The sequence below is a fragment of the Nilaparvata lugens genome, unplaced genomic scaffold (assembly GCF_014356525.2).
Source record: "Nilaparvata lugens isolate BPH unplaced genomic scaffold, ASM1435652v1 scaffold2510, whole genome shotgun sequence".
In the NCBI taxonomy this organism is placed as follows: domain Eukaryota; kingdom Metazoa; phylum Arthropoda; class Insecta; order Hemiptera; family Delphacidae; genus Nilaparvata; species Nilaparvata lugens.
The window spans coordinates 28,189-42,638 of NW_024090314.1; the positions used below are offsets into that span (position 1 = coordinate 28,189).

The following is a 14,450-nucleotide window of genomic DNA, read 5'->3' on the forward strand; positions in this document are numbered from 1 at the left end:
TTAGCTAAATCCCGAGCTCGGAAACCGGCCCTAAATGGTAACAATCAGAAGATTGATCAGAAACTAAAATTCATCAAAATTGATTTTTTCTTCAAATTTCACTCATTTAAAAAAATCATAACTCAGTACTCATTGAAGATAGAGAGTTCCGAATGATCTCATTTTATTCAGAATTTTATGATCTGAAAAAAGGCGAGAGCAAATTCTTCTGTCCGATTATGAGATTTGGCAGAAATAGCTGAAAACTGGAAAATGAGCCGAAAATTCGAGGATTCTGGCCCACTCTGTATCTGGCACAAGGAAATTTTGCATGAAGAAATTGGATCTGGACTTCTATTATGTACCCAAATAATATATTGAAAAATCAGAACTACAATATAAATTGCAAGCACACCCCTTTTTATGTCTACCTATATTGACTGAACAAGGTATAGAACGCGTTTATGTTCCAAATTTCATTGTTAGTTTGCTGAAGCCGATAGTCTACATAGATCTTTTTTGTGAAGCTATGTGATGCTGTTAGTCTCTCATAATGCATAATGTATGTATAAATTTAAAAATAATGTACGGTTTATATACACTCTCACTCGCACTTGTTCAAGACAGTAATCAACAAAAATCGGCTTGAAATAACAGTGAAATTTGGGACACAAACAGTCTATACCAAGGGATATCCTCCGATGCTATCTCCTCTCATCAATATAATTTTGTATAATTCATGTGAAATGTTTTCTCTCTAATATTTGCAATGTCAAGTAGTATGAACGTTTCGTTAATGTTTCAGAGATAACTCTACCCACTGCCTATGTCAAACTGTATCGCATTGGAGTGCTGGATAGAATTGCCAGAACCTTTCACCAAAAGCAGCGCTCTGATGACGATTATCAAGATGTTGATAATGATTATGTAAGTGTTTTTCCAAATAATTATAGATATAGATAATATATCTATGATATATTTTGATGTTCACTTACATTGGGAGGAATTGATGGATTTCCAGTCTGAGCCAGTCTGGCTGGGTTATTTTGGAAACCAAAATCCTACCATAAAGAATGAATTATCCAAAGTGGGTACCATACTGAAAATTTAATCGCGAAAAATTTATAATAAATAATTCAGAAACTATGTTTTAGAATAAATTTATTCCTTACAATCTCTCATAGTTTGATTCTGTATAGCCAATCAATGAAGAACAATGCTAGAAAAGGATAGTGCTATCTGCTTTGTCGAATGATAGACAAGGATAGCAAGATCAATGCTAATCAAATACTGCCATCATAACATAGACCTCACTATAGTTATTGGCAACTCTATATATATATTTTTTTTTGTGTAGTTGAGAAGTTGATATTGTGGTAATTATTCATATTGAATGAAAAAGACTAAGAAATTGTCAAACTCAGTAAACAGATAAACTCAGTTTATCAGAGATTGACAATGATGTAATAACCGAAACCAGTCTTTCTAAGTATCAATAAATCTGTGGTTTTTGACAATTTCTTAGTCTTTTTCATTCAACTCTATATTTAATATCAATCATCCTTAGTTGAATTTGGCATAACATGCAGCACCAGTTTGGAATTCCGCACTATGTAGGCTAGTACAGTGTCCACCTTGCGATTGGAGAGAGGTCAAAATAAATTCCTGAGATTTACATTTTTCAAGAGATTGGGACAGACTTGTGCTATTGATTTCCCAACAGATGAATTGCGAAGGACCTTCCTTGAAAAGCAGGAGAGATTTATTTTCTATTCTTGTCTTTTACAACATCCTTCACAACAGAATAGATTCACAGTATCTCACTTCGAAAGTATTTTTTTCCGTTCCAGTCTTAAGCTGTGGATGTCACTCTTTGCTCTTCATCCCCAGGTCAAAACCAGTTTATAGGTATTTCTCCCCTCTGAATAGAATCCCTAGATTAATGAATAGTCTCGAGTATGGAATAGAAATGTTTGCGGATGGTCTGAACACCTTTAAGAGGAAATCACTCAGTGTAATTCAATGAGTGCTCGAAATTAATAAGTTCATCTTGAAAACTGCCTGTATGTGACAACTCCTTTAATACTGTTTTTACTTTCCTTGCCCTATTACCATAGGTAAGGAAAGTATTGCTTTCCGAAGAAAATAAGGTACCCCAATTTCTAAATTTCTATACGTTTCAAGGTCCCCTGAGTCCAAAAATAGTATATTTCGCACCTAGAGCAGAAAATGAGATTTTTCCGGCTCGAAATCGGTTTTCAAGTCCGAGGCCGTAGGCCTATACTCCAATATTGGCGTATGGAAGAGGCTCCTTTTTCCTTTTATATCCTATTATATTAAGCGAGCAATTTCTGTATTTTTATATTTACAATTATATCTGGTTATTCATGTTCAACGGATCTCGAAAACGGCTCTAACGATTTTCACGAAATTTGGAACATAGTAGGTTTATGATGTAAAAATTCGATTGCACTAGGTCTCATCCTTGGGAAAACTCGCTGAACGACATTAAAAGGATAATTTCGACATTAAAATGGCTGAAACAGACGTGGATAGTAAAAAAGTGAGTGAGCGAGTGAGTATGTGAAAAATCAAAATATCGCATCCCCGAAATTCATAAGATGACATAATATAGCCAGCTGTGAAATATAAACACGATAATATTAGAGAATTTGTGTTATGTTTATCAATAAATAAAAATAACGAGCGAAGCTCGGTGCCCCGATATTTATCCTTGAAATGCGAAATTTCCAATATAATTTCCAAAATATACGTCGACGTGCAATTTAAAAAGGAACATACCTGTCAAATTTCATGAAAATCTATTACCGCATTTCGCCGTAAATGTGCAACATTTTAACATAAAGAGACATGCCAAACCGTCGCCTTGAATTTTAGACCTCACTTCGCTCGGTCAATTAATAGAGTGAATTCCCACAGAATAACTTTAAAAATATTGGAAACATGTTTTTGTCCAATAGTATTCGTATAAAAGCGCTTCTCTCCCTATAATGGAATTATTTTTGAAACCAATGAGCACCCTATTGTTAGAGAAGGCCGCTTATAACAGAATAACTTTAAAAATCTGGTGTGGTACACTCACACAACTTTCCTTGCTCATTGAACTGTAAGCCTCATTCTTAAACGAGTATAATTTAGGGGAATAACATAATGACGATTGGCGGCAACATATTTGAAACTACGATCAGACTACTGTATATGTGTGTATATAATATTGTTTACAGAGTACTTTTTCCTTTATGTGAATTGTGAAATTCGATGATTTTTTTAAAGTCGTCAAAACAGCTGTTCTATAGATGAAATATCTCGACTATGTGCTCTTTTTACAAACTGCTCTACCTACCTACCTCTTGCACAAGAAGGAGGTTACAAAGTCCATTTCTCAAGGATGGGGTGGGCCCCCATTAGTTTCCCAGAAATGAGACTCATGTCAGTTGATAGGGCTTATAAATAGCTATCCATGATATAAATTTGAAGAAAATCGTTAGAGCCATTTTCGAGAAAAACATGGTTTCTTAGTAATTATCCGCCATTTTTCTCAAGAATTTTACGGAGCTCCTGCAATTTTCCAAGAAATGAGACTCATGTCAGTTGATAGGGCATATAAATAGCTATCCATGGTATGAGTTTCAGGAAAATCGTTAGAGCCTTTTTCGAGAAAACCGTGGTAAACATGGTTTTTTTAGTAAATATCCGTCATTTTTTCCGCCATCTTAAATTGAATTTTATTGAATTTCTTACTGTCGGATCCTCATGGTATAAGGACCTTAAGTTTAAAATTTCAAGTCAATCGGTTAATTAGGAATGGAGTTATCGTATTCACACACACACACACACACACACACACACACACACACACCACACACACACACACACACACACACACACACACACACACACACACACACACACACACACACACACACACACACACACACACACACACACACACACACACACAGACTAACACCCAAAAATCATGTTTTTGGACTCAGGGGAGCTTGAAACGTATAGAACACTTGAAATTAGGGTACCTTAATTTTTTTTGAAAGCAATACTTTCCTTACCTATGGTAATAGGGCAAGGAAAGTAAAAATATTGAACTTGGTGTAATGTATTCACCATGGAGATGACTTAGGTTTTCAGCTGCATCCGAAGTTTTGTCAATAATGCAATCTTAGTTACCTTATCAACAACCAATTGCCACCCTATGTGTTCCATAGAATAGACTATTCTACATGCGTAGAATAGGTACTTAGTCAACGTTTTTAGTATAATTTGAGATATAATTTGTCTCTTAGAGTGGACGACTTACCCAGAACATTTTATCAGTTTATAATGAAAGGAATAGTTCAATCTCAGAGAACCAAAATCAAACTACTTGCTGTGAGTACCGTATTATAGAACATTCTCTGTTTTCATTAATATAAGATAGAATTCATTATTATAAAATAGAATTTTAAGCTGCGATTACACCAAAGTTATTAACAAAATGTTTTTTTATCTGTTCTTATAGATTCTATTAGATTGAACGGAACTTGACAAACACATATGTTCATCATGTTTATGATAAGTTATGTTCAATCTAATAGAATCTATAAGGTCGGAGAAATGAACATTTTGTTGATAACTTTGGTGTAAACAAACGCAGCTATTTAGTACACTTTTTTTGAAATGGATAACATAATAGATTAAACATATATACAAATTATAACAACTAGTTACAGTGGTCCACACTTCTTCAGGTTTTGAAAATAAATTTGAAATAAACGATTCACATGTTTCATTGATATTACACACAGCAACAATATTGACAAATATTACTTTTCACTAATAGTTTTGTTATTTCAAACATAATTATTTTATTCTAGTAATTCTGTGAACAGTAGACCTCACGCAGTATTCTCATCCACAAGTACCTGATTGAAACTATAGACCTTATCATAGCCACCTCTAATACAAGGCCCCGGCCTACGATATTGCAACGTCGCAGCGTAGGCCTAGAATCTAATACATAATTGGTGAAAAAGATCAGCTGGTATTTTTAAAAATATTCTTCACCAATCATGTATCAGATTCTAGGCCTACACTGCGACGTTGCAATACACACACACACACACACACACACACACACACACACACACACACACACACACACACACACACACACAACACACACACACACACACACACACACACACACACACACACACACACACACACACACACACACACACACACACACACACACACACCACACACACACACACACACACACACACACACCACACACACACACACACACAACACACACACACACACAACACACACACACACAACACACACACACACACCACACACACACACACACACAACACACACACACACAACACACACACACACACACACACACACACACCACACACACACACACCACACACACACACACACCACACACACACACACCACACACACACACACCACACACACACACACCACACACACACACACCACACACACACACACCACACACACACACACACAACACACACACACACAACACACACACACACAACACACACACACACAACACACACACACACAACACACACACACACACAACACACACACACACACACACACACACACAACACACACACACACAACACACACACACACAACACACACACACACACACACAACACACACACACACACACAACACACACACACACAACACACACACACACAACACACACACACACACCACACACACACACACACACAACACACACACACACACACCACACACACACACACACACACACACAACACACACACACACACACAACACACACACACACACACACAACACACACACACACACCACACACACACACACCACACACACACACACAACACACACACACACAACACACACACACACAACACACACACACACACAACACACACACACACACACACACAACACACACACACACAACACACACACACACACACACAACACACACACACACACCACACACACACACACCACACACACACACACAACACACACACACACAACACACACACACACACACACACAACACACACACACACAACACACACACACACACAACACACACACACACAACACACACACACACACAACACACACACACACACAACACACACACACACAACACACACACACACAACACACACACACACACACCACACACACACACACACACCACACACACACACACCACACACACACACACACACACCACACACACACACACACCACACACACACACACCACACACACACACACAACACACACACACACACACCACACACACACACACACACACAACACACACACACACACCACACACACACACACCACACACACACACACACAACACACACACACACACACCACACACACACACACACCACACACACACACACACACACAACACACACACACACAACACACACACACACACCACACACACACACACACAACACACACACACACACACACACCACACACACACACACACACACACACACACACAACACACACACACACAACACACACACACACATAGTCTGATTTTTACTCTGATATTGGCGTATGAAGGAGGCTCTTTTTTCTTTTTATATTATCCTTGAAATGAAAAATTTCCAAAAACCTTGTAAATACGTCGACGCGCAATTAAAAAAGGAACATACCTGTCAAATTTCATGGAAATCTATTACCGCGTTTCGCCGTAAATGCGCAACATATAAACATTTAATCATTCAAACATTTAGACATTAAAGCTGGGTTAAACCCAAAGATCTTAAAGAGATATCTTCAAGGTCTTTGGTTAAACCAAAGTTATTAACAAAATGTTACCGTAATAACTCAATCATTATAGATTCTATCAGATTTAACGGAACTTGAAAAACACATATGTTCATGTGTATGTTCAATCTAATAGAATCTATAAGGATTAAGTTATTAACATTTTGTTAATAACTTTGGTGTAAACGCATCTTAAGAGAAATGACAAACCGTCGACTTGAATCACTTCGCTCGGTAAATAATAATTTTTATATTATTCTATTAAATAACAAAACTATTAGTAAAAAGTTTATTTTAAAAACCTGAAGATTGTGTGGAACACTGAAACTGGCTGTTATAATATTTTTTTAATCTATTATTCCATTAATCTCAAAAAATGGTTACTAGAATTCTATTTTATAGATAAAAATAAGTAGCTCCGAATTCATATATTTTAAGAAGATAATACAATTCACTTCAGTTAAATAGTTTTTATGAACAAAAATTATTTCTCTTCAATGTTTGATCCAATTACGAACTGCTTGTTAAATAATCACTTTTGAACAATTAATTACGACATAGCAGTCAGGTATTTATATAAATAAAAGTTATTAGCTTATACTTACGTGTCCGAAAGCGCTACACTAATGTGAGTAGAAGCTAATAGCTTTTATTCATATAAAATACCTGACTGCTATGTCGTAATTAATTGTTCAAAAGTGAAAAAAATATTTGTTATTGATTAAGGGATGTAATCAATAATAATCATGTTCATGCAAGTTTATATAAGTAATAATTATGAAATGAATTGATTAACACTTTTGTTAGACTATTCTAGATGTGTGGACAGGTTGCTTAATCAACGTTTTTTAATAGTTATGTCTCCAAGAAAATTTAGGTAACTAGCCAGGAATTCTATCAATTTACAATGAAGGAGTAGTTCAATCTCAGAGAACCAAGATAAAATTGTTGCTGGATGTGGGAAGGTCTATTATTCACCAATCTTTGTTTCCAAAAATATAATAGAATTTACTTCAGTTGATTAGCTTGTTGGTGAAAAAATGGATTGTTATTGGCTTTAAGGATGTAATTTTAAAGATTATTAAGTTTGTTTTCTGGTCCTGCAAATTTATTTCATTAAAACAGTGAATATTTCACTATTTTAGTGATAAGAAAGTGAAATATTTCTTCTATGTTTGGTTTTGGAGCATCTAAATCTGAAAATTTACTTTGTAAAAATAATCAAACTTGTTTCAAATAATTGTTCAGAATTAATTGATTTTTAGTGTGAATTATTTATTTTGCAGTTGGAAATTTATATTCTATTTAGATAAAATGCCCCATCGCGCCTCTTCAGGTGTGCATCCAGCTAAAGTTTGTCCTTATAAATTGTATTTGATTAAACAGATTATTCTTTAATTATTGATTCATACAACAAGTAGGCTACATAATCAAAAATGATAGGGAGAGAAAAAATAAGGTAACCTTGCTATTCCTCTCCCAAATTTAGAGGAGGTTACACATATTTTATCATGATGTTTGTCAAGTTCCATTTAATCTAATAGAATTCATAAGGACGGCAAAATATCGTACGAAAAAAAATCGATGTGTGTGTGCAGAGTGATGAATGGCAGAGCCTTAACCGTATTCATTCCAATAATTTACACATTATACAAAAAAATCTCAAATTAATTTCTGTATCTCACATTTTTGTTTCATGAAGGCATTCATCCCTGACAAATCGAAAGAAGAAAAAGCTGCCGATGAACTGTTTGCGAATTATCCAGAGCTGGAAGCTCACTACAAAAAGGTGAAACACTTCTCTTAAAAATAATCCTCTCTATTTGAATAATTTTGTGCTTGAGAATTCAATGTAAATTTCTTAGTTAATTTTTTCCAACGAGCTTGACCTGTGAAAAGGTTTGAAGAATACGTGCTCGAAATTTGAAGCTAATTATTGACAATGACTTTGGCCTTGGGTGAGTCAAAAGTGAGAATTCGCTAACGCTCGGTCAACAAACCTCATTCGATTTTGTTCATTTGTTGTGGATATTCAGCTAATCAAATTTGTCTTAAGACATCACATTATGATTTTAACAACGATAAATAATGATTTTTGCCGTAAGTGATTGATCTAAAATTTGTTGTTGTTGGGTTTATTATCACTCATACCAGGCTACAGTGGCCAGCCAGTCTATAACTGATGAAAATTAAAGAGAACTCAGTTAGACAACTGAGAGAATTAATTATTAATATGAGCAATTATTTAAATACTGTATTACACACCTATAAAAATGATACACTAATTTCATAACACTGGGATGTGGTACATCCCAACTTATTGCTTATTATAATTCCTATGAATTTCGATAAGTTTTGAAAATTCTTTCTACAGTCTAAAAATAATAGTAGGTAAATACATTTGTCATATATTGTATAGAAACGTTCCCAATCATTTAAAACAGTCTGAAAATTGCATTATTAACACCTACAAGCAACATTTGAGTAGATGGTTATTAGAAATTGGCAGGGATGCTGCAGAGCAACTGATTCAATCCGCCTTCACATTCAGAACTTGAACTCATAGTGAATTTGCCATTTCCAATGAGTAGTACAGGTAGCCTTTAAGCTACTATTTACCTGTATATACTAATAACCAGTATGGAATTTCATTGTGTGCAATTTATATTCTTTGATTTGCTGAAGAATGTTAGTAAATTCAATTACAATAGTTTTAATTATAATATGTAGAAAACATGAGAACATAATGTCAATCAACTTGGAAGAACCCACTCTCCACTCATAGACCCAAGTCTTTGTGGAGGGTATTCACTGTTAAATGTGTAATAAATGAATTTTATAAATTTGTATTATGTTTTTTTTTGTGAATAAAAAGCTTTCAAAGTTATCTCTTTGTTATATTTCGATGGCAAGATACCACTTTTGATACAGACATTCTTGTAAAAGTTTTTACTTAGGTTCTGATCATTGCACTCTCATCTGCTAAAATTTATTGGTTTGAGAAAATATTTTATACTATTTTAAAAATTGGCTTTGGATTACTATTATTTATGCTACCTGAATTTTCTGAAAGTCAAAAATAAGTATACTTTCTACAGATGGAAATAAATTGGAAGTTGCATTTGTTAAAATACCAATCAATTAATAATTATTATTAAACGAAAATCCCAATTAAATGCTGTAAATCACCCCGAAGACTTTTGCTACTGCAAATATTGACAACAGGGTAAACAGCTGAATGGAACTTCGATGAGCGCTACTTTACAAAAATTATTTTCAGGATGAGCGGAAATTATAGGAGGTACTGGGTTCGATTCCCGAGCTGACAAATAATTTTTGTATAGTAGCGCTCATCGAATTTCCATAAAGCTGTTTACCCTGTTGTCAATATTTGCAGTACGGTAGCAGAAGTCTTCGGGGTGATTTACAAAATTTAATTGGGATTTTCGTTTAATAATAATTATAATTAAGTATACTTTAATTCAGTACTTAAGCGAAAGAGGAAGAGTTCCAGGTTTTTCTTATAATAGACCTACCCAATTGGAAGTTCATATTTTTTATGAAAATAATAGATCACTAGAGTGACAGTCGCCGTCTTGGTGTCACCCCGACTACCTGACACCTGGTCATTGTGGCCGTAGGCGACTACTTGTACCCTTACCATTGCCGTCAAGTTGTCCCCCCCGACTACTTGTCACCTACTGGACCAGAGGTGCCAACTAGTCATGACCGTAAACGACAGCTTGACACCTCACACCCTCGCGTCAGAGTGTCCCCCCGACTAGTTATCAACTCCTTAGAAAGGAGACAAGTATAGTGAGGTCCACGTTATATTGGCAGTGAAGAAAGATACGAGAAAAACGACGTTGCCAAGTCTCTCCATTTTGCCAATGAGTGTACACAGGTGTTACTCAATTCATCCCATTAAATTTGATCTAATAATAATGATCATTTCCTTGATAAAATAATCAATTTAATGTCAAATTAATCAAGAATATATATTTTTCATAATTTGATTAAAAAATTTGCTTCCATTTGATTTTATTTTTATACAAACCTGAAATGGCGGCTAATTTGAAAAGCTGTGATACACCAATCTGAATTTCAAAACAACAGAAATTAAGTTATTTGGTAGGTATTCTATTCCAATTTCTTTTAAAAAATAAGTAATTTCAATGGAAACAATTCTGAAATAACCTTTCAATATTATTCATACCGGTAAGAGTAGGTCTAACCTATATGTGTAGGCTAACTGAAGCATGGATGAAGTCTAGGATGGTTAGTTACGGTATCAACTTTTAAAATGTCATTTCAGGTATTTTAATTTGTGTTTATCATATGGTAATGTCTAAAAATTATTCAATTGTTCCAAAAATACATTTTAAATCAATTATACGACTTGTGTACTAAAGTATTTTGATAGAATGAAGAAAGAAAATGGCGGCTGAGAATTGTTTGTCTTCTTTTGTACAGTCACTGTCAAAAATGAAAATAAAATATTCTGGAAAACAGACAACATTGCAAAGCTAGAGAGAGATAGCGCTATCTGTTTTGTTGTATGATAGAAAAGGACAGCAACAGTATTGTCAATCATACACTGCCATTATAACGTGGACCTCACTATAGATGGGGATGGCTTACGTCAACTTGTCCCCCAAAATCCGGGACAGGTTGACGGGGTGTCAAGTAGTCGGGGTGGCACCTAGTCGCGTTCCCGCTGTATGAATAATAATATTGTCTGCAGTTGGTGAATGATCTAGAGTTGACAATCACAGCCAACCGGTTCATAGAGGATGTGATCAAGCTGTGGAGCGGGGTGTCGAGTCGGCATGGGGTGCTGCAACAGTTTGTGGCATTGGTAAAGGAGCAGAGGAGCACCATATCCACCCTCAACTCGGAGGTGGGAGACTGTCTGCGGTCGACTAAGGACAAACAGGATAATGTCGAGAAACTCAAAATGGTTCGTACTTTTATAACAATAATTTGCCAAATACAATAAATATTTTTACAAATAAAAATAATCATTAAAATACAATAGTTTTTGGCGTGACTGGAAAAATAAGCTTTGAAGCTTGAGCTCCACCCACGAGTTGAGAAATGAGAAATACATATTTTTAATCTAATAACAGCAGTACAAATGAGACAATTCTTTTTAAGGATGATAATCTATGGATGTTGAATTTTATCAATAATCCAAGTACTTGATAAACAAAATATAAATGCACAGAAAAATAATAGACTATAATATAATTGTCGAGTTTTAGACACAAGATTTAAAATGTGACAAAAATGTCACATCTAGCTGTTAACCCTGTTGTCAATGTCTGCAGTAGCAGAAGTCTTCGGGGTGATTTACAGCATTTATTTAGGATTTTCGTTAACTAATAATTATATATTAATTAGCATTTGAATAAATGCATTCTCTATTTAATTCCAAATGTCAAGACTAAAAATGTGACAACATGACTGATGACAGGTAACGCTAATATGTTCACACGTCTTGAATAACTAATGGTAATTAATATTGCCAAAATTGGTGTTTCATCCAACTCAGTTCTCAATTTAAAAATACCTAATAGTTTTGTTTTACCACGATTCTATCAATCTTAATTTGGTTTCTGTTATTTTATCCTTAATAAAGTCTTCTGGAATTTTATTTATTAGTTTATTACTCTGATATTTGAATTGGTGTTTACTAGATGTTAATGAAGTAAAACTAATATTAAAAGCATTTACTATAATACTTGATAGTTTATAATTAATTTATTTGATTTAATATACTTCAATAATTTATTTGAACGTATATTATAAGGGATTGTGCGACGGGTAAATTGATGTATATATTTTTATCAATAAAAAGAATTGAATTTGTCACATATGTTTGACATTGGTAACGTTGGTAGATATATCTTTTCAAATATTAGTCTGATGGGATAGAGTCTGGGTCTTCCGAGCTATTTATATCCAATAATCTATCAGGAAGGGAATAAGCTTAATCATTTTAACACTCTATTTGATAATCTATCTATAGGAAAATATCATAAGGAAAATGAATAAATAAATAATAAATAAATTTATTTCCTTTAAAAAATACAACAAGCAATTAGAACATAAAAAGTACAAAATATCTAGAATGTAATACAATGAGTCTATAAAAAAATATGGAATTTGATTCTATTGGAAATCAACCTACTCAACTATGGGGAAGAATTGGCATAGTCTGTTATTGATTCATACAATAAGTAGCCTACATCATCAAAATGATATTGAGAAAAAAATAGTAATCTCTTTCCCTCTCCCTCTCTCTCTCTCTCTCTCTCTCTCTCTCTCTCTCTCTCTCTCTCTCTCTCTCTCTCTCTTTAACTCATTTCCACCTTTTATGCAACTACAGATACAAAAATATTTCATCTGAATATATTGTTTTATGATAATTATTATACTTTGTAAAATCTTTGTTTTTAGGGTTTTTTGTGTGCATGTGTGAGTGAATGGCAACTTGATTAGATCTTCATCTCTTCATTTCTGATAGGTTTTCCTATAGATTTATCTAGTTGAATTTGAAATATTGTTTCCAATTGTATAAATAAATAAAGTTTAAAATTCTTTTTTATTATATGTTATTGTATTTTGATTAATAGTTTTATTTACTTATATTAATCTTATGTAATCTTATTACATAATGTAATCTATTTTTTTCTGTTCTTATGTAAATTTGTCTTCTTTTGTAAAGGGTTGTGTGGCAGAGAGGACCAGGAGTCCTAATTCCGCCCTAATAAAGGCATATAATCAATCAATCAATCTCTCTCTCCCTAACTCTTATTTGGTGAAAAGTTAGTGGGAAGGATATTTTTAATATTCTTCCCGAAGAATGGACATTGATATGTCCAAAGCTCCGCCAATTTATGTAGATGCATTACAATATAATTATCTATAGTTATTACGAATTGCTTTTTTATATCATATATAGTTCAGTAATTATTTTCTTATTCTATATAATGTTAATTCATCTATAATTTCGCTGTATTGTAAGCTATTGTATATAAGTGTATAAGCCAGTATATAATTATATAATATATATATATATATATATATATATATATATATATATATATATATATATATATATATATATATATATATATATAATAATTGTAATCTACATAAATAAAGTACTCAATCAATCAATCAATCTCTCTCTCTCTCAGGGCCCGGTCATATGTTGATGGGAAGGATATTATCTTTATTCTTAATTGATTAATACAATTAGTTCATCATCAAAATGATAGGAAGAGAAAAAATAAGGTAACCTTATTCCTCTCCCAAATTCAGATACCGTGTAAGGTTACACATAGTCCGCAAGAGGTTAAGTTTAGTCTTGTAGTTGTTATCACTTCACAAAATTTTCAGTCCTCAATTATTTTCAGAAAGTAGATTTTTAAAGACCGAATCCTTCTATATATTACCTATAAGGGATAGAACTGGCATAGTATTTTATTGATTCATACAAGAAGTACATCATCAAAATGATAGGGAGAGAAAACATAGGGTAACCTTGTGCTATTCCTCTCCCAAATTCAGATAAGGTTACA

General features: G+C 33.9%; 1 protein-coding gene across 14 annotated transcripts in view; it reads left to right on the forward strand.

The window, feature by feature from the left end:
* Positions 1-14,450, forward strand: part of LOC111047368 (cilia- and flagella-associated protein 58) — a gene marked incomplete at its 3' end in the record, with an annotated part of 60,292 nt that overhangs the window by 18,524 nt on the left and 27,318 nt on the right. For 11 of the 14 annotated variants that reach the window (XM_039444004.1, XM_039444005.1, XM_039444007.1 and 8 more), the window contains 3 exon segments: positions 785-906; positions 8,564-8,650; positions 11,606-11,821. In XM_039444004.1, the coding sequence (XP_039299938.1) occupies positions 785-906; positions 8,564-8,650; positions 11,606-11,821 (425 nt within the window). 14 annotated transcript variants of the gene reach the window in all.